The sequence below is a fragment of the Haemorhous mexicanus genome, chromosome 5, assembly GCF_027477595.1.
Source record: "Haemorhous mexicanus isolate bHaeMex1 chromosome 5, bHaeMex1.pri, whole genome shotgun sequence".
Lineage (NCBI taxonomy): Eukaryota > Metazoa > Chordata > Aves > Passeriformes > Fringillidae > Haemorhous > Haemorhous mexicanus.
In genome coordinates, this window is record NC_082345.1 from 71,852,101 (window position 1) to 71,872,402 (window position 20,302).

General features: G+C 42.1%; 3 protein-coding genes and 1 long non-coding RNA gene across 7 annotated transcripts in view; 2 read left to right on the forward strand and 2 right to left on the reverse strand.

The window, feature by feature from the left end:
* The window catches only part of TAF3 (TATA-box binding protein associated factor 3), a 114,089-nt gene extending 113,692 nt beyond the window's left edge, over positions 1 to 397 (reverse strand). Inside the window, exon 1 of the mRNA XM_059847534.1 lies at positions 155 to 397. Within this exon, the coding sequence (XP_059703517.1) occupies positions 155 to 320 (166 nt within the window). The 5' untranslated portion in view covers positions 321 to 397. The remainder of the gene's footprint in view (positions 1 to 154) is intronic.
* A 156-nt stretch (positions 398 to 553) lies between these two features.
* Positions 554 to 2,268, forward strand: LOC132327878 (uncharacterized). Its single transcript, XR_009486639.1, has 2 exons — positions 554 to 745; positions 1,221 to 2,268. It is a non-coding gene; the product is annotated as an uncharacterized LOC132327878 (long non-coding RNA).
* A 74-nt stretch (positions 2,269 to 2,342) lies between these two features.
* ATP5F1C (ATP synthase F1 subunit gamma) lies at positions 2,343 to 9,680 on the reverse strand. 3 transcript variants are annotated; one of them, XM_059847537.1, is made up of 10 exons: positions 9,543 to 9,680; positions 8,342 to 8,376; positions 7,308 to 7,439; positions 6,753 to 6,957; positions 6,171 to 6,314; positions 5,726 to 5,790; positions 4,942 to 5,097; positions 3,893 to 3,989; positions 3,043 to 3,080; positions 2,343 to 2,481 (listed from the first exon to the last, which is right to left on the reverse strand). In XM_059847537.1, exons 1-9 carry the CDS (start codon positions 9,584 to 9,586, stop codon positions 3,074 to 3,076), a joined length of 885 nt encoding a protein of 294 aa, XP_059703520.1. In that variant the 5' UTR covers positions 9,587 to 9,680; the 3' UTR covers positions 2,343 to 2,481; positions 3,043 to 3,073. The 3 variants fall into 3 exon arrangements, with proteins under 3 accessions (XP_059703520.1, XP_059703521.1, XP_059703523.1); XM_059847538.1 differs by lacking the exon at positions 3,043 to 3,080; XM_059847540.1 differs by lacking the exons at positions 2,343 to 2,481; positions 3,043 to 3,080 and having other exon boundaries at positions 3,889 to 3,989.
* Positions 9,676 to 20,141, forward strand: KIN (Kin17 DNA and RNA binding protein). Of its 2 annotated transcripts, none has more exons than XM_059847536.1 (13): positions 9,676 to 9,853; positions 10,401 to 10,495; positions 11,337 to 11,380; positions 11,489 to 11,611; positions 12,648 to 12,829; positions 13,857 to 13,905; positions 14,239 to 14,296; positions 16,273 to 16,393; positions 16,882 to 16,932; positions 17,308 to 17,376; positions 17,894 to 17,993; positions 18,261 to 18,361; positions 19,216 to 20,141. In XM_059847536.1, the coding sequence occupies exons 1-13, from the start codon at positions 9,740 to 9,742 to the stop codon at positions 19,276 to 19,278; spliced, it is 1,170 nt and encodes a 389-aa protein (XP_059703519.1). In that variant the 5' UTR covers positions 9,676 to 9,739; the 3' UTR covers positions 19,279 to 20,141. The 2 variants fall into 2 exon arrangements, with proteins under 2 accessions (XP_059703519.1, XP_059703518.1); XM_059847535.1 differs by having other exon boundaries at positions 9,677 to 9,853; positions 16,270 to 16,393.
* The last annotated feature ends 161 nt before the right edge of the window (positions 20,142 to 20,302 follow it).

Below are 20,302 nucleotides of genomic sequence, written 5' to 3' on the forward strand. Positions count from 1 at the left end.
TGCCCAGCGCTGTTTCCTTGGCGGGATGGCCGAGACCGGCAGGGCTCAGGGAGCTCACTCAGCCCGGACCCTGCTCAAGCAGGGCCACTCACAGTGCCTTCCGAGGACCGTGTCCAGCCTCATCCCCCCCGGCCCAGCCCCAGCCCGCACTCACAGAGCTCGCAGTAGCGGTGGCAGCCCCGGCCCAGCCCCTGCAGGTACCGCTGCAGTACGTCGGTGAGCAGGTCGCAGGCCGAGACCTGCACGGAGTCCCAGCCGAGGGCCTGGCAGATCTGCGCCACCGACACCCGCAGCAGCCAGCGGGAGTAGGTCTCGCACATCCCGCCGGGGCCGGGGGCCGCGGGAGCTCTCACGCACCGCCCGCCACCGCCGCCATCGCCGCCGCCATCTTGGCGTCGCCCCGCCCCCGCTAGGCAGCCCCGCTCCAGCGCCGAGCGCATCGAGCAGGGCGGAGCGCGGGATCGCCGCCCGGAGCGCCCGAAGGCCGCGTCCCGCCGCTGAGGAGACCGCAGGAGAAGGTAAATGTATCAATATAGGTACCTCGCTGGGGTCGGGAGAAGGTACATATATCAATATCGGTACCTTGTTGGGGTCGGGAGAGGGTAAATGTATCAATATCGGTAGCTCAGCACCGCTAAATGTCCCCCAGTGCCCGAAGGGATCTCCCAGGAAGGATGCGACAAGGCTCTTTACAAGGGCAGGTAGTGACAGGACGAGAGGAACGCCTTCAAGCTGAGAGTTTGAGGTGGGATGTGGGGGAGAAATTCTGCACTGTGGGGGTGTGAAACACTGCCACAGGGTGCCCAGGGGGAATGCCCCAGTCGTGGTGGTATTCAAAGTAAGGTGGGACAGAGCTCTGAGAAACCTGGGATAGTGCAAAGTGTCCCTGCCCATCGCAGTGAGTGCAACAAGATCACCTTTAATGTCCCCTCTAACCCAAACCAGCCCGTGATTCTGTGATCTCTATAAACAATCTCAGTATCTCTCAGTAAATATAAATATCTCAATATATCTCAGAGACAGCTGTCAAGAGTATGATGCCAGGCTCAGAATTCTAAGTGATGTCCAGTGACAGGATGAGGAGCAATGGCCATAAACAAAACCACATCACAAGGAGTTTCACCTCAGCATGAGGAAGAACTTCCTTACACAGAGGGTGGCAGAGCACTGGAACAGGCTGCTCAGGAAGGTTTTTTTCCTCTTTTTTTTTTTCTTTCCAGCTGGATGGAACACCAAATTGACAGCAACGAGGAAAAAGTGCTTCTGGGCGAGTTGTTTAGTTGGGGGGAAAAAAAAAAGTAGGAAAAGGATGGAACTCTGGTGGCAAAAAGGATCCAGAATCAAAATTTACAGTTACTGAGTGGTGTAGGAGGTGCAGGGAGGAGCAGCACAGCTGTTACTCAGTGGTGGCTGTGGAGATACACAAGAGCTAAACTAAGTTGCATGTAACTAATCAGAGCACAGAGAACAGAGCTGTAAATAACAGAACTCCAGTATGAAAACCTAATTAGTTCATAAATTAGCACTTTGGTTTATGAGTAGTCTGTTGTATCAGTCGCATTCACATCTCACATCTGCAGCCTGAAGAGCAGGACCTGGACCCCGAACAAAGTCCTGAAGCTCCTGGTTTGGTTAACAGCTCAAGGTCCTGGGGGTGGTGCCCCTCAGGGCTCCCCACTGGGACCAGTGTGAGCTTGTCTGGGCAACCTGTGCCAGGGCCTCACCCCTCTTACAGTAAAGAATTTCTTCCCAATATCCAATCCATCCCTGCCCTCCATCAGTCTAAAGCCATTGCCCCTTGTCCTGTTGTTCCATGCCCTTATCCAGAGTCACTTCCCAGTTCCCATGGGACCTTCTCCAGGCTGAGCAAAACTCTCAGGGTGTCTCCAAGCAGAGGTGCCCCAACCCTCTGACATTTACATTTCTATACCCAGCCTGACCATGCTATAAACTGTGCATTCTAAATAACCTCTGTTATTTAGTGACTCACCTAATCACATCAGTTAATTTTACAAATTCAACATCTGCAAACAGTAGCAATACAAAATTCAAATAAGAGAGATCAGTGTTCCAGCTGTGTGATGCAGAGGTTATTCCAGTCTCCTCCTTCAGCCCACAATGCAGTGTACCTCTCAAAATAGGTCACTTCATTTTCAAAGACAGGCTGAAGTCAGAAAATCTCTTCCACTCTTCAAAAGAAACATCCACTTACATATTTCACATGGCAAATAAATTAAAAGTGTAGAGCACAGACATTTTAAAAATAAAGTTTCAAAGCACACCCAAGCCCAACCCAGATACTTAGACTCCAAGAGCATTTGCTCCACAGACAAGCAAAAGGATCTGTTTCATGGAGGTGGTTTATTTTAAGAATTTACAGATTTCTGGGGCTTTTCACTTCTTCACAAGATAACAGAGCAGTCTTGTCAACACAGACACAGGCAGGCTAAACCACATGTGCTCAGAAGAGCTCCTCTTCACCTGTAAAGAAGATTGAAACAAATGAAAACCCTTTCATCTATTTATGTATTTATTTTAAACTGCTATCTTCTCCAATTTGAATACTTCATTAATATTCCTTACCACCTCCCAACTATTCATCAAATCTATTTTTTTCTTACATTTTAAATTTCAAAATTTTCCTTACATTTTATATTTTGAATATGTTCATGTTAGTACAGAAACCTCTTTAGGTATGTCTTATATACAGACATTTTTAAGCAATTGCATTAAGTCAGGCCACTATGCAAAAATTCAAACAGTAATTGCAAATTAATCCAATAATAGAGAACAAAAAAAAAACCCCACAGAAAATTATAATTCATATGGGATTATGCTCCCATGGACATATTTTCCTTAAAATTTCTGAAAATTAAGAACTCTTTGTCTGGACAAATTCAAATTAAAAATGTCCAATTTCACAGCTGTTTAGGAAGAAAAGGTCTGACCAAGACCACTCAATTCTGACTTCCTCATCTGATTTCATATTTTCTGTGTTAATTCATTTCAAAACACAATCCAGTTTCTATGACATAACTTTACCTCTTGGATTTGGCTGAACCTCTTTTTCCGATTAATCCCTGGTTATGGTATTACGAGAAAAAACAAAACAAGCAGGTTAGGAAGCAACTCATGCAAATTCAGGCAAAACTGCACAGATTTATGACCACAAATGTATTGTGAGGAGCACAATACAGCACCAAAATCATATAAAGTACATATTCCAGGCATTCTGTCAATACACAGGATATGAACAGATGTATTTCCATACAGAGCACAAAGTTTTTACTGTTACAGTAATACACATGAGCTACATGCAGTTACAAATTGTGGCCTAAACCACACATTTGTAACCTGCAGCACACACCTGCACAAAACCTCATCCTCAGGCAAACAAGCAAAATGCTGAACTTCAAGTAAAATATATATTCCATATGAAAATATTCTGGAAATTCCCTCCTTGCAAACCCAGCCCCAAACTCTCAGCTTCTGAACACCTGATTTATCCAAAAGCATTTCAGTCATGCCATTTGCTCTCCCCCACTGAACACTACTGGGCTATTTCACCAGGCAAAGTAGGAAATATCCAAGTAAAAAGGAGGAGGGGGGAAATCCACCGAAGACCAGGAGAAAAACCCTCAGCTCTCCAGGCAAGGATGCATGGTGAGGCTGAATATCTATTTTACCAGCTTTTAAACTATTTGATCAGAAAAAACTGCCAAATTTCACTCTGGTTAGTAGAACTGCGCAAGCTGAAAAGCTTGGGAGCCATGCCAAGGACTGCCTTCCCTCTGGTTTTAGGGCCCACAATCCCAAAGTTTGCCTGTTACCCTGGCACACAAGCAGCACAGGACTGCAAGAGCTCTGACTGCACCTTCACACAAATACTCACAGAGCAGCAGCACCAGAGATGATCTCAATGAGCTCCTTGGTGATGACGGCTTGACGGGTGCGGTTGAAGGTCAAGGTCAGCTTGTCAATCATCTCAGCTGCAGTAAGGCAAGGTTGGAGTTTAAACACAAAATGAGTGTATAAATGTGTATAAATGCACACACAGAGAAGCTGTATAGGCACAATATCCAAGTGGCTTGTAAACTACTGCAAATACCAAGAGGCTTAGTGCACCTGATGTTTTTTCCCTACAGGTAATATTACCAGTAAACAATCTAGGAACCTGAGAATTCAGCTTGTCAGTTAAACATCTGCAGAACAGCTGGCAGGCTTGTAAATACCAGGCATGACATAGCTTATTGTAACATAACACAAGCAGGCATCATTAGCTTTGAAATGAGATTTCACTGTCAATTAACTGCATTGTTCTTTCCTTCAAGTTGTTGCAAAAGGAGACAGATTTTTCTCAATTATTTCTAAACACAGCAGCTATCACCTCTTCATCTCAAGATGATCATGAGAGCCATGCCTACCACTGCAGGCAGCCCAGCTGCACATCACAGCAGCTTCACACTATCACCACAATCTTTCCAAAGCATACTTACATATTCTCTACTTGCTCTATGACAGGTGGTATTTAACTATTGTTCAAGTTTCCCCACCTTTAAATTGCACTGCACTAATTATATTTGGTGAACGAGCAAGTATAGATTTATAAAAATTCAGGAAATCCTCAGAGCAGCCACATGAAAGGAGCATAGAGAGTATTTAGCCATTACATGATTAGTTTAGTATTTTATATGCCTTTTAAATAATCTGTTATTGCACTTTCAGTCTTAGGCCTGTTTCTTGGCAGCAATCCCTCTTTCCAGGGACTAAATACAGTTCATGTCTGAAACAGGAACTCAATTGAACTGGCTCAAAAAAACAATTAGAAGTGGAATTAAGATAGGAAATAGCTGATTTTTGAAGTGAAGTATTACACAAAGGGAGGTCAGCTGACTTTCCTGCTGAACAGCTGAAGTCCTGAAAAGCCAGGGAGTAGCTTACAAGCATTCTTGCTAGCGTTGTCCATGGCAGTCATCCTGGCGCTCTGCTCGCTGGTGGTGGATTCTTTCAGGGAGTAGTACAGAATGTTTGCTAGCGTGAACTCCTGGTAGTTTCTCAGCACATCAGCGTCAATATCATCATAGATACTTAGGCTTTCTGCAAAACATGCAGGAGCAGGCTTAGACACATCCGAGATTTACTACTTCCAGCAAAATACAATGGCATGGAGAAGATTACTTGGCTGGGCTGTTTGAATTTTATTAAGATTACTTAAGGCAGCACAGAGGGATTTCCTGAACATATTATGTGTACCTTCAGAATCTCTATGTTAGTTATAATTCTGTTAACTATTTTATGTTTTAATTCAATTTAATATTAGAAAGTCAGACCAAAGCAAAATACATTATTGCCATATTATATTTAACCTTCCCATACAATGCTGCAGAAACATTCTGGGGTATTTCTAGTGAGCAGTGAAAAGTCACTCACTATTCAGGCTGTTCAGTGCTGAAAATTTTGGAACTGACAAGAGTTTACGTATGCATAATTCTTGCTTGAGACAGAATCTCAAACCAGAATTAGCATCACCTTTCCTTTTAATCTCCTTGCCCCACAGCACCTTTGTGAGCCAGCCTTGGACTGATCTAGGCCAAGATAAAACCATCTGTTAAACTATGATACAAGCACCATAATAAGATATTTTAATATCATATTCCCATTTTCAGAGTGCTTTTCTTCTGATTTATCACTGCATGTAACTGGTGGTTTCTAGCTCCCTACTTACCAGAGCCAGCCACAGTTTCAAAGGAGAAGATTGGTTTTTCATCAGTCTTGTAAGAGATGACAGACCTGCATAAAAAGAGCAAAATAGGCTCTTCAGTTCAACTAACTCTAAACTGAATGGTCCAAATCAAACTAGAATAGACAACTTCTGGCTTTCCAATGCCACAAATTTTTGTGATAACCCTGATGAAAAGATCGTGGACACCACGTGGATATAATGATGTGTTGACTGTAAATATAACAGCCATACAGAAGTTAAAAGGGAGTTCCAACCACAGCTACTAGAAAAAACAGCCCAGTTCTTGACACACAACAAAATCAAGAAGTCCAAATATTTACTTTCAGTTTTCAGTTATATTCAGCTTTTATACAACTTCATTGGGCCAATATGTTCTTTGAAGCATTCTGCCCAGTATTTTTCCAGTGAAGTTTCAGTTCAACCTTACCTGAAGCGATTGTAGATGACAGAGCCTTCATCAAATTCATACCCAGAGTTTAACAGCTCTAAAGCAATGGCTGAAGCATCTCCAAAGCTTGGAGGTCTCCGTCCCACCTCTTTGAAGGTCAGCAGGAAATAGTTGCCATGTGTCCTGCAGCAACAACAAACCTGTGTTAGAACCAAGCAGATGCTCTAAAGTACAATGAGCAGTAAGACCTACTAGAAGTAACTGACTGTAACTTAGAAGTGTTCAGAATGAAACATTTTATTGAATTAGGGTCTGAAGGAAACTTTGCCTTTAGTTAAATTACCAGAGCTTCACAATACACACATGTGTAACAGCACCAGTTGCCAGCTATCAGACATTTTTATTTCAAGGATATAATAGTGCTGTGTAGCAGTTTCCCAAATTGTGTATCAAAACCACTTTTCAGGTATTTGCAGATTTCTATTTTTACAGGAACTTGAATTTAGCAGAGTTCCCTTAAATGCAATTTCCTGCCAATGACACACAATCTTACAGTCTTGTAATTTCTACCACAGAAAACAAAACTCCAAACTGAACTTTTGGCCCCCCCATCCTTTTTACCTTTGAAGCAGGCCTCTGATCTTGTCACCCACTCCAACTACCATAACCTCTTTCCCTGCATTTGAGAGGTTGGTAATCTCATTCTTCAGGGTTTTAGCAATAGATGTATGGATAGCACCACACAGGCCTCGGTCAGAGGACACACCAATGAGGAGGTGCTTCTTCTTGTCCTCAGGTGCCTTTATTTCTGCTTTCTCATAAAGAGCTGAAAAAAAAAAAGATCAAAAAGGTTTTTCAAAGATGCCCAAAACGCAAGTAAGTAATAAAAAATGCTCTGAATTATTCTAACTAAAACCAATACCAAAGGGGCTCCAGATCTCAGCCACATTCATTTTATTTCCTTTGCAATTGTTCCAAGCTTGCACATGGTCACACCAGATGTGAGCAAGAAACAATTCAAACCCAGTCACAGTTCTGATCAGATCAGTGAAGTTCACTGTGCAAACTCTTTTGGAAACAGATTACTGGAAGGTTAAAAAGCCTTGGCATTTTGTCACCAGTATGAAAAGCTCCTCTTCTGCTCCCCCATGACTAAGTGGAAGATCTTTCTCTCACACAGAGCTCCTGTTCCATAGACCCTTGCAGGCTTCAGCTCCCTCTCAGCTCTTGCATATTTGGCTGCAGAAACCATCTTCATGGACTTGGTGATCTTCTGGATGTTCTTGATGGACTTCAAACGCCTGGTGACTGCAAGGTTAAGAGTTCTAGGTCACAGACTGTACTGGGCATAATAACTCAAACCCAAACAACAAAATGCCAGCAAGAGCCATCCAAAACTATTTTGCCATGCTCCTCAAAGAAGAAGAAATAAATAAACAAACAGCACATAAATAAACCTCACAAGAGACCTCGGTATAAGAATGTACCTAACACAAATTCATCTTTACAACAGAGATGTTATTTCCTTCAGACATAACATTCATTTAATATTTATCCCAACATGAAGTCTATTTACTATTCTCTTTGCTTTCCTAATCTACCTGTTTCACAAATGTATTATTTGAGGTATAATGTCATCTTTCACAGATGACAAGCAGAGAAAATAAACAAACAAAAAAGTCCTCATAGTGTGAAGATGGAATAAATTTCCTCCTCTATTTAGACTGTGGTAAAATGACATCTATAAAAACACTAATGGAAAAAGAAACCAAAACAGGAATCCCATTGATAAGCACAATTGCAAGGCAATACCCCTGTATAAGAATATGAGGGAGGGCTTAAGGAAGCATTATCACACTAAAACCATTCAGTCAATCCTTTCCCCCCTCCAAATACTGCATAAAATCACAAGGAAGAAACATAAGAGAAACTAAGGTAACTCTTAGAGGTGAGCAGAAATCTGGTTTAGCACATATGATATAAGTATTTTTAAAATATATTTGAATAAAACTATAAAAAAGACATCTAAATTACTGCTAAAACCACTTCTGAAGGACACTTATTTAATGTAATTAGCACTGCAGGCCTATATATCTTTGTTATGTACCACAATCATTTTAGCCAACAGAGGCTAAACAGAATTATATTTTAACATATGGTTTTCCTGCAACATTTTTTCTCTCTCAAGAGCAGAGAAAACCTTTACTTACTGTCTTTTAGAGTTGCCATATTCCTGACTTGGCCCCTGCAAAGGAATGAAGGAGAAGTTAGGATAATTCACTAGCTCTCCACAAACTAACACCTGCCAAGGGCAAGTCCCTTTCAGAGTGATGAAAATTCAAAAATTTGCTGTTTCTCAAAAAAGATCTGTGACAGACAGAAACCACTCTGACCGGTGACTTGTATGCACACTTTCATCCTTCCCTCACCTGCATAATTTCACAGAATCAATTAGGTTGGAAAAGACCTCTGAGATCATCAAGTCCAACCTATGACCGAACACCACCTTATCAAGTAAACCAATGAGTGCCACATCCAGTCTTTCTTCAGACACCTCCAAGGACGGTGACTCCTCAACCTCCCTGGGCAGCCCATTCCAATGCCTAATTACACTTTCTGTGAAGAAATTTCTCCTAATGTACAGCTAAATCTCTATAATCATGTCCTGCCGCTGCTGTCCGGCAGAAGAGGCCAACTCCCACCTGACTGCACTCTGCTGTCAGGGAGCTGCAGAGTGATAAGGTCACCCCGAGCCTCCTTTTCTCCAGGCTGAGCTCCCCGGGCTGCTCTTCAGAGGACTCGGGCTCCTTTCCCCAGTCCCACCGCCCTTCTCCGGACTCGCTCCAGCACCTCAATGTCCTCCCTGAACTGAGGGCCCCAACCGGCCCAGGACTCGAGGCCAGCAGTGCCGAGCACAGAGAAAGGTTTAACGCGTTACCCACCGCCTTGGCGAATGGCATGGAACAAACGAGGGCATTAGAAGGGCAAATTAGAAATTAAAAAATAATTTTAAACAAAGCTTCATGCAATGCAATTCGTTTCTAGAGACTACTAAAATGAAGCAGAGGAGACCGCACCATTTCCTGGCCAGAGCAGGGTCTTCTGCCATGTACAAACCTGTCCTTTAACCCTTGCCTGTCCCATTCACCCACCCCGACCGAGCGCTCCCACCCACCAGGGACGGACCCTCCATCCCTGCGGGTCCCCGCTGCCCTCATCTCCCGGTACCCGCTCCGCCACCACCCCTCAGAACCCACAGCCCCTCAAGGGCCGCCCGCGGCCGCGACCCCGCCGCTCCCAGGCGCCGTACGGCCGAGGGAAGCCATCCCCCCCCTCACCCCGCAGAGCCGCCCCGGCCATCGGGACGCGTTTCCCCGTCCCCACAGTGCCCGTCCCAGCCCGTGCCGGTACCATTGCGGCTGGACCAGCGCGACCGCGGCGCCCCGGGCGAACATGGCGGCGCCTCCACCACAGCCCCGCTGAAGGTCAGCGCGCCCGCACCGCGCCTGCGCCGCCCGCTGGGATCCGCTTCCAGGGTGCTGCCGCCATTTCCGGAGGGGGCGGGATCGGCAGCGGCGCCGGGTCGGGAGCGGCGTCGGGTCGGCATCATGGGCAAGTCGGATTTCCTCAGCCCCAAGGCCATCGCCAACCGCATCAAATCCAAGGGGCTGCAGAAGCTGCGCTGGTACTGCCAGATGTGCCAGAAGCAGTGCCGCGATGAGGTAAGTCGGGGCGCGCTGGGGTCCCCGGTCCTTCGGGCGGCTCCGGTCTCCGTCTAAGGACGCCCAGTCCCGGTTCTCCCGGGGTCAGGGCCCCTTGGTTGGGCTCAGCTCTTGTGACAGCTGCGATCTCATAGGATCACAGGAAGGTTTGGGTTGGGATGACTTTATAGATCATTCCCTTCCAACCCCCTGGGCAGGGACACCTTCCGCTACCCCAGGATGCTTCAAGACCCGTCCAGCCTGGCCTTGGACACTTCCAGGGATGGGGCAGCCACAGCTGCTCTGGGTACCCTGTGCCAGGGCCCCACCACCCTCACAGGGAATTATTTCTTCCCAATATCTTATCTAACCGTGCCCTCTATCAGTTTAAAGTCATTGTCCCGTGTCCTATCAATCTTGTAAATGTCCCCAGTGCTATCGAGGGGAGCATTACGGGAGCTGCGATCACACCTGTAGGATTTTATTTATAGGATTTTGGTACTCTCTTCATCTGAGAGTGTTGCAGTTTGAGACAGAGACAAGGCAAGCATTTATTTCTGCTTTATAGAATGGCTTCAAGTGTCACTGCATGTCTGAGTCCCACCAGAGGCAGTTGCTGCTGGCTTCTGAAAATCCTCAGCAATTCATGGATTACTTCTCTGAGTAAGTTTTCTGTATATTCTTACCCAGATCTTCATGCCGATATCAGATCTGCACAGCCACATGCCTAAGGCCCAATAACATCCCATTTGAAGACACTTTATTGTGATACATGTTAGTGTCAGCTCTTCTTGAAAAGGAAATTTAGGCAATGCCACCTTTAAACTTTAGGCAGGGGATTTCAAGAAGCCATGATTTTAGTAAAATTTGACAGTTTTGTCTCATGTTTTAATCCTGTTGCTCTGTGTTACGAATACATCACCTTCTGTCCCCACTGAGTGACTGCCACACACACGAGCTAAAAGAGCCATAACAGAGAGAGAACAAGTCAGGGGAGGGACTTACATCCCCCAGCTTCTCCCAGGCCTTTGTCCAGCTGACTTACATGGCAGCTGGGATGACTGGAGCTGTCCTCAGCACGAGTTTGAAGTGAGGCGTTATGCTGCAGCCCTGGAATTAGCACGGAGATGAGTGATCCTTCTGCTCCATCCACTCCTCTGCCCTTTGTCCTGCCCTGTGCTTTGTGTCAGTCAGCCTGGGAAGACACCTGGTAACCAAATGCCAGCAATTAGTGGGAAGTGTTGAGATTCCTTTGCTCCATTTTATCCCTTTGAGAGCCTGTTACTCTCTTGGATATTTAAGGTGTGTGCATGTATCATGTTGTGCTTCATCCTGTATTTAATCCTGGTCTACTGAAAAAGGGAAATGTGTCTGAATATCATCATGCTCAGCTCAAAAGAATAATCAGGTTTATACTGCAGGTGTTTAATTGTTAATGACAACAGAAATTTGCTTCCTAGTTGTTAAAGTTTTACTAAAAATACTTTCTTTTTTATTCCCTAAGGGAATTCCGAAATGATTTCCTAGAATTGCTCAGGAGGCGATTTGGTAAATATTTTGCTGTTTGTTTGTTTGTTTTAGTGTCTTGTTAGTTTAGTGCAAGCCACATAATGATAATAATAGTGGTTGTAATAGTAATAATAATTTGTATTTTAGGAACAAAGAGAGTGCATAATAATATTGTGTACAATGAGTACATCAGCCATCGAGAGCACATCCACATGAATGCCACACAGTGGGAGACACTGACTGATTTTACAAAATGGCTGGGGAGAGAAGGTGAGTGTACCTGCTCAGGGCTGGGAAGTCCTAAAATTATTGGGTAATTGAATTCCTGATAATTGATCAGTAATTATTTATGTTCTTTTTCTTTCTTTCCCTCCCCTCCTGTATATACATGAAAAGATTCCCAAATGTATTTCTGTGCTAACCATTAGCAGTTTGCTTATGGAAAATGTCAGAATTCTGGGATGAGGACCAGATGTGACCCCTTCCTTTTTTCATCTGCTGGTCTGTATTTACTGGATACATTGCTAAATTCTAAATCAACTTCTAAGAGTTGCCATTTAAAAGTTAGAGTTTCTTTCCACATCTGACAAGAAGCAAGTAGTTATTTTCATTCCTGGCCTAGTGGAAGGGTTAAAGCTGGAGGTCTGCAGTTCTGTATTTAGTGGGAGGAAGAGAGATTAAATGGCACTGTGGTGTGACAGAAAGTTTACTTTGGCTCTGGATGCCCCTGTTCTGCAGGATACATCCAGCAGTTACAAAGTCACTCTAGCCAGAGTCAGTAACAATAGCATAGTGCTGCAATATTTCCTTTAGTACCATACTGTGAGTGTGTATCATTTATACATGTTAGATTTCTGTCTTCTTCCCTGTTAAAACAGTGGGAAGGAAACATTTTCTTCAATAAGGAAAGGATTGTAAAACACTTCATGCACTTTGTGATGTACACTGGCCTGTGTCCAAACAGATCTGGGCAGCTGAGGGCAGAAACACATGGTACAGATAATTCCAAGTCAGTTTTAGTAGCTCAGTAAAGGGTGTGTTGTCTCTGGTGAGGTATGTACATTGCTACATTGAACAAATTAATACAGAGTTTTATTTGTCCTTACTTTCTACATCTCATATAACTTTTCTGCTGACAAATCTTATGGCTTCTGCTTAGCTCTAATTGCAGTTCTGCTGTTCCTAAGACCTGTCTTTTGCAGCTTTCCCCAAACCCTCTGATTTTAAGGATTACCACAAACTTGGACTAAAAATGATCTTGATATTGTTAATACTAACCTTATTTTGTTTTGCCTTGATTTTTTAGGTCTTTGCAAGGTTGATGAGACCCCTAAGGGCTGGTACATTCAGTACATTGACAGAGACCCAGAGACCATTCGCAGGCAGCAAGAGCAAGAGAGGAAGAAGAAGCAAGACCTTGATGATGAGGAAAAAACTGCTAAATTCATTGAGCAACAAGTCAGAAGAGGTTTGGAAGGGAAAGAACTGGTGAGAAAAATTGCACTGTGTGTGAACCTTCAGGTCAAAGCTACTTGTTAAGTCAAGGGGGAATTTGATGCTGCTGGAATCCTTGCACTGGTATTTCCTTTGCTTCCTAACTTGGAGTTACATTGTACCCAGCTTGCAGTAGTAATAAGGAAGCAATAATTACAGCTCTTCCAGTGATTAGTGATTTAAAAATCACTCTTGAATTTAGGAAGGTGGAGCAAACAACCATTAAGCTGCATGATGTCTTCATTTATGGTATTTCACAACTAATAGGGCTGCAGATAACAAGTACCTGGTGCACTGAGGAGGCTGAGATAAATAACCAGGGGGATCTGGCATAATCAAGTTCACATAGTGAAAAGTTCTCTTTTGGTTGTTCTTGTGCGGTTATTGGGATCTGTTTACTTGGCATCATACCATGACCCCCATACATGTTGCCTGGGGCTAAAATCTGCCATTTCATCCTGGGTATTGATGGGTACATTTAAATCCAGTTGTAAACAATTACCTGCTTCTTAATTTAAAACTAATTGAAATTTAAATGGTCTGAGCCTTTGGTGCTAAAAAATTCGAAAGATACCAGAATTTCCTTCTTTAAGTTAATAGTCTGTCCAGAAACCAGTCAGATCATGCTGGTTCAGATAGAGAAAACTGCTGCAGCAAGGCCACTTGCCTTTTATGCTGGAATTGAGCAAGTTTAGGCAGCATCTCTGTTAATTGGAGAGTTTTGCACAGGAGACTGTAATGAGATGATGTTTTCTATTTTAATCTTTTTAATCAAAAACTGCTGCAGCAAGGCCACTTGCCTTTTATGCTGGAATTGAGCAAGTTTAGGCAGCATCTCTGTTAATTGGAGAGTTTTGCACAGGAGACTGTAATGAGATGATGTTTTCTATTTTAATCTTTTATGTGTCAAGCCAGGTTGAATATTACAGAATATTACAGTAAAACTGATTTAATCAATAATTATGACATCTTGATTCAGTTTTCTGTTTGATTCTTTAAATGTGCTTTGTGTTTTTGGCAGGAAATGCCAGTCTATACTGAACTGAATAGAGAAAATGAAGAAGAAAAAGGTAACTAGATTTTAATGGATGTAATTTTCTAGAACCTACTGGAGCTGATTTTGTCATTTAAATGAAATGAGCATTGAAGCCTGCTTGGTGCTTCATAAAGTGAAGCTTCATAAAGTGCTTTGAGATCAGTTGTAAAGAGCACTGGAATGTGGAAATGCAGAGTAGTTTGTATTACAAAGTTTAATTAACTTTAAAAGCTAAACCAAAATATAGATTAGTAAATATTTTCAAATTTATGATTCTTTCCTATTTGCAGATTTTAAAAATTGTTAACATCCTTCAATGCAGTTATTTTTAAAGATAGAAATAGAGTAACGTCTCTTTATTTTTTAGTTACATTTAATTTAAACAAAGGAGCAAGTACTTCAGTCGCAGCATCTTCTAAAACAAGGTGAGAAAAGAATTCAAGGCCAACCTTTACTGTTACAAAGCACTTCTATCTATGAACAGGAAAGTTTGTCTTGTCCTGAAATATTTGGAGTCTAATCTCTCATCCTCTCTTGGTATTCAGAAGGATGACTTGGTGACTTCATGGTTGGTTTTGTATTTAAAATGGATGAGTGGGTGTATCTTAAATGTGAGCTGTGAGGAGCCTTCTTGAATTCTCTGTGCTTCGTGGCAGATGCCCATAAAGTAAAAGGCAGTCACAGGTTCCTCCATGGAGGGTGGGAAAGGGATCCAGCCAAAGCATTTGCAGTGATGCCATGCAGTCCAGCTGCCTTCTATGAATAAATATTCCTAACTTGTTAATTTTGGTTCCTAAAAGGTTTGATTGCCTTGTCTAATTGGAGACAATACTTTCTTTGGTCATCGTTTAAGCAGCTAAATCTGCCTGAAATAAATCTTCCCAGAGCTCTGGAATTTAATTGTCATCATGTAACCACAAGCAATGCAGGACAAAAGGGATCAATAATGCAAATAATACTGACTTACAGCAGCCTGGGGAACTGTTTGATGAGCAGTACATCTTCTCATGTAAGGCAATATTGTAATTAAATGTATTTCAGGTAAAAAGAAAGCTTTTTCCTCATCTCACTCAGCTCTTAGATAAGGTATCTGATGGGATATATGCCAGGCAGAAAATGAGACAGTAAAGCAGTTCTTTGCAATAATAGAGACAGATTGCAGGCTTTAAGGAAAACTTGTAAATTATCCCTAAGCATTGAGCTGTGCTTAAGATGGTTCTGAAACTTAATCCAGACTCTCTCTTGAATAGTTTCAGTGAGGAATATTTCAGGTCCTTGCTAAAATTTGGCCAAATCTGAAATCATATATCAAGTAGTCTAATTCCTTCACAGCATATATGAAATACTTATCTGTATGCTTTGAAATGGTAGTGTAGTAAGTTCACTGGATATGTTTGTCTTCTTAAATATGAACACTGCATAACATTGTTATGTTTTAATTGTATGTTGCCCTTTATGAGATTTTTATTTTTAAGTACTTGCTATTTGATTTGTGATTTAATGTGCAATTTTTTTCTCAAACTCTATGATTATTCAGACTTCTTATGAAATACAGTTTTTCTCTTAAAGTTGCTTCTACTGCAATTCCTGTCTCTTCATTCCTGTAGGGTATCTTCCCTGTGGGAGTATATCCAACATCCTCACCACAGGCAGCACATGTGATTTGTCCTAAGGCCATGTTAATTATTGTATCACTGTTCACCTCAGAGCAGCTGCCTTCATCTTTTGGGTTGACACAATACCTAAATTTTTTTACTGTATTCAAATGTCTGTTATAAAAATGGCTGAACTGAAGCTACCCATGGGCAGTTCTCACTTTACCTAGATGTTCCCTCATCCCTGAGATGGAGATTTTTCTGCTGATTGCTCTTTATTTTCCACAGTTAGGCTGTTTGCCTGTTTTAAATATGGTTATGAAGGTGACATTTGTTTACTGAGTGTGGAGTTCTTTTCTACAGATTCCAGGGTGTTTTCTCCCATTGCCAGATAGGCTCAATATCTCTGTCTGGAAGGAATTCTAGATATCTGCCCTATCGGAGAGTTCCTTTGTCTAGGTGGCTTCTCAAAAGTTTGTGCTTTCAAATTTGAAAACCTTATTTGCAGACCAGCTTTTGTCTTCTTTATTGAACTCAAGTCCTTGATCAACATTTTGCTCATGCAGTGGTGAACTGGTCATGGGGCTGTGTCCATTCTGCTGGACTGCCAGCAGTGACCCTCAGTGGACATGGAATTTGCACCCCAAGGAGACCAGTTCTAGAGGAGGAGCTGTGTAGGGTCTGCAAGGGGACTGGGACAGCTGAAATCAAGCAGATCAGCACAACCAGTTCTTCAAATGCATCTTGGTAGAGGAAAAAAAAAATGTAAGATCTGCTGTGAAAACACCATCTTACTTTTCCAGCAGTGTCCTTGGACAGAATGCACTGAAGATGGTGGAGGGAGCAGTTAAAAGAAAAGAAGTAGCTCATAGCTCTGGTCAGTCCAAAGAGAAAAAGAAGAAATCTGCACTGGATGAGATCATGGAGGTAATAATCATGCAGGATCTGTTTCTGTGTACCCCTGTGCCAGTGACAATGTCCACTTCACCTTTGAAGTGACCTCAGACCTTCAGTTCATATGGAATTCCAACTTTCACATCTTACCAGGCAAAATAATTTCATTTCCCCATAAAACTGGTTACATTTCTTCATAAAACTGGCTGCTCAACTCTGCCTATTCCCCACATGACTGAGGTGTTGGGAAGTTAAGGAATACTGATTTTGCAAGAGAAGAAAATACCTAGAAACACTTGCCAAAAAAAATTACAAATCACCATCATTTTGTCATGAGTTCCTGGATTCATCAAAAGGATTTATGAGGCAAGACTATACTGACTGACCCTAATTTAGGGTTTGGGGATTGTCTTTGTTCCCCACACAACATGGGGCTGGAGAATTGGTTCAAAGCTGTTCAAAGGCATGGGAAAGCTGCAGTGGAAGGAGGAAGTAAATGGTGATTATTTGTTGTTCTTTAGCTTGAAGAGGAGAAGAAAAGAACATCTCGAAGAGACTACTGGTTACAGCCTGTAAGTGACTTCAAAAGTATTATATACCAAATACACCCAATTTCTGCATTTCTATAGCCATTGTTGATTAGTGTAAAGATCCAAAACCATATTGCAATTTAAATTCACAGTTATTTTCCCTTTCCTGTCTTGACCCACTGTGGGCTGTCACATTAGATTGTGAATTCAAGTGTAACTGTATTTGTCAAAGAAACCCAAAGAAGTCTTGAGAGATGCTACTTTGAGCCAGTAATTTGACAAATACACGAATTCCTGAAAGGCACATCTTTACTATTGTTGCTTCCTGCACTGTGCTGCATTATTAATTTAGATTGTAGAGTTGTTTGCATGTTTTGGCACTTTATTTTATTTTTTGTCTCCTTTCAAATGTCCCAGGAAATCATTGTAAAAATTGTAACAAAAAAGCTTGGAGAGAAATACCACAAGAAGAAGGCAGTTGTGAAGGTAAGGTGGGCCATGGGCATCATGTGGCATTGGTTTGGCTTTTTTGGAATTAGGTGACTTAGGAAGATTTGTTTCATTGTGCAGGTTGTTCAGCCTTAAGACAACACTGTTGAGGACTGAAATGTCACCTCACCTGTATTGGGACTTATTCTGGACAGGCAGTGAGCCTCTGAATTGGTTTAAGGGCATCTATTCCATGATCTTTTCTTAAGCACAGCTTTGTCCTGTGTAGTTTGTCCCTATTAACACATCCATCTTGGAGAATAATCCCTGTATCCATGGGATGTGACAACAGCAGTGCAGTTGGATTTTAACCCGAGACTAGTCAGTTCTGCGCTGATATTTTAAGCTGCAGGATCTCATTTGCACATAAAATCTCCAGGCTGGAGCCCTTGTATTTTGCTGGTTTTGAAAATGCAGAAGTGCAGAGTCACAATGCTAAAGTTTGTTAACTTTGAAATGTAAATTTAGAGAACAATGTTTGGTATTTCTGATTGGCCTCTGCCTTTCAAAACAGGAGGTGATTGACAAATACACAGCAGTTGTCAAGGTGATTGATTCTGGGGACAAGCTGAAGCTTGATCAGACACATCTAGAAACTGTAATCCCAGCACCAGGTACAGCTGTTTCCTTCTGTTTTCAGCTTCTGTCACTGCAAAACTTATATTTCAGTTCTTTTAAACTATAATTCATCCACTTGAAAGTATCATAACCTCTCCTGAGAAGACAGGCTGAGAGAGTTGGGGTTGTTCAGCCCTTGAAGACCTAAAAGCACCTGCAAAGTACTTAAAGGGAGTTTATAAGAAAGATGGGGGAAAGCTTTTCAGCAGAGTTTTGGAACCTTGCTGAGTTGTGTAACTCTTTTCCTATTTTTTTTTTTCCAGGCAAGAAAGTGATGGTATTAAATGGTGGGTACAGGGGAAATGAAGGCATTTTGGAGTCCATCAATGAGAAAAGGTTTTCAGTGACAATAACCATTGACTCAGTAAGTACCAAACATTGCAAGCTCTTGTTTGCAGAGAGCTTTCCATCTGTACATGGAGAGCTTTCAGAAAGAAACATATTATCCTTAATCCTGCCTTACAGGTGGGATTTGTTGTGTGCAAAGTTCTGTGGACACTCCCCACCTATCAACAGCCACATATACCCACCTATCACAGGCTTATTCTTTGCTGTTTGCAGAGAATATTCAAAAAGATGATAGGGTACTGAATTTAGCAAGTTTTGAACTTGCAAGAGATTTGGAAAATATTTTGTGTGTTTCTTTTGAACATGGCTGTTGTGGTACTGTTTTGTGGGAAGGTAAAAAATGCAAAATATGCAAGGATGTGAATTTACTCCTGCCTTTCCAGACTGAATGTGGGGCTTTATGTGCTCATTTGTTGTCTTGTTTATGGTTAACAGTTATGGTTAACAATCAGTCCATGCCACCATGTCTGTGTGGCTCTTTCTTTATTCTGCTCTGCAAAACCAGTCTTTAAACTGATTGATAAGGCACAGATGATACTAGCTCAAAGTCAAACTTCTTAAACACAGCTTGCCGTTCAAAGAAGGGCTGCACAAACTCAGTTCAGGTTGGATTATGGAGGATTTGGAGAGACTGTGCAGAAGCCCTGATGAGAGGAGGAGCTTTGGTACTAAGAGCAAAGTGAAAGTGAAAGAATTTCTGGGATGGTGTTGAGGCCCTGTCACATTCTCTGGTCAGGCTGAAAATTATGAATCAAAGAACATTGTATTATGAACAAATCCCCTTTACCTCTCCTACTGTAATCTCCCTGTTGGGAATTCAAGACACAATTTTATGTTGTAATATTATATTTTTTTTCTGTCATTCTCCAGGGACCTTTAAAGGGGCGCAGAGTCGAAGATATCCAGTATGAAGATGTTTCCAAACTTGCCTGAGGTGCTAAATTGTGCATCACAGAAGATTTTGGTTCTCAAAACCTTCTTTCTGACATCTTTCAGGCAGACACAAGACTCTTTCATGTCAGGGTTTTAATTTTGTGTGTGTATGTATTTATAATGTATATAGACATTAAAAAACAGCAAACTTGATTTATTTAAAGATAGCTATTGATTTGTTATATAAAATGTTTATGGAAATACTATCAGTGGAAATTTTTCATCTGATTTTATATCAAAGTTATAATATTTGCTTCAATTTCCTTTTGTAAAATGTAGCAGAGATCTGCAAACTGGAGTATGTGGGCAGGTCCTGAAGAGAGAATTACCTACAGGAGGCAGTGTGTGCTGGAGCCAGAGGAGTTTAAACAACACACTTTGTAATCCAGAGCCAAAATGGACTTCTGAGTGCATGAACAAGGCATGGGATTGAGGGGATAGCAAGAAGATTCCAGTGCTGCAAGGGGTTATTTCCTGGATGCTGTAAGAATGATCTATTAAGTGCAGTCACCAGTGTATTTTTGATCAGCACATCAGTGATAGTAGAATGCAATTCATTACTCCAGCAGGTTTGTCAGGGCCCCTGATAATACTGATATGGAATTTATCTTCATATGGACTCTGTATGGAGCTACTCCATGGCTGTTACTTGTGGAGTGTCTTGGGATGCCAGCTGAAGCTTGGGTAGATATGAATTGGGGGTTGCTCCTTTGGTTTTCCAAAGCCTTTTCCTTTCTTCCATTGTTGCTCTGCTACTCGTGCTAAATGATATAGCATTACTTATTTTATTTTTTTAAAAGGGTCACATTTTGTACAATGTTTAATTTCTAAGGCACTTCAGGAATAAACAGAAACCTTTCTTAGGCCAGTGTGTTTCTTACCAACCTTTCCAATGCTGTTGATTAAAGTCCACCAGAGAGCACAGTGAAGTGCTGGGTTGTTGCACCACATTATTTGGGTAAAAAAACCCCAAAATGTGGGTGGTCCTGGACAAACTAAACCCATCACCTGAAGGTTGTGTGTC

What these genes read in the sequence shown, in the direction of transcription:
- KIN (XM_059847535.1), top strand. Translation starts at nt 9,740, where the DNA reads ATGGGCAAGTCGGATTTCCTCAGCCCCAAGGCCATCGCCAACCGCATC. An exon ending in GTTTGGAAGGGAAAGAACTG is followed by an intron (nt 12,830 to 13,856) that starts GTGAGAAAAATT and finishes TGTTTTTGGCAG; the next exon opens with GAAATGCCAGTCTATACTGA. An exon ending in AGAAGAAGGCAGTTGTGAAG is followed by an intron (nt 17,377 to 17,893) that starts GTAAGGTGGGCC and finishes CTTTCAAAACAG; the next exon opens with GAGGTGATTGACAAATACAC.
- ATP5F1C (XM_059847537.1), bottom strand. Translation starts at nt 9,586, where the DNA reads ATGTTCGCCCGGGGCGCCGCGGTCGCGCTGGTCCAGCCGCAATG. An exon ending in TATGGCAACTCTAAAAGACA is followed by an intron (nt 7,440 to 8,341) that starts GTAAGTAAAGGT and finishes TTAACCTTGCAG; the next exon opens with TCACCAGGCGTTTGAAGTCC. An exon ending in CTATGGAACAGGAGCTCTGT is followed by an intron (nt 6,958 to 7,307) that starts GTGAGAGAAAGA and finishes TTTTTTTTTCAG; the next exon opens with CTCTTTATGAGAAAGCAGAA.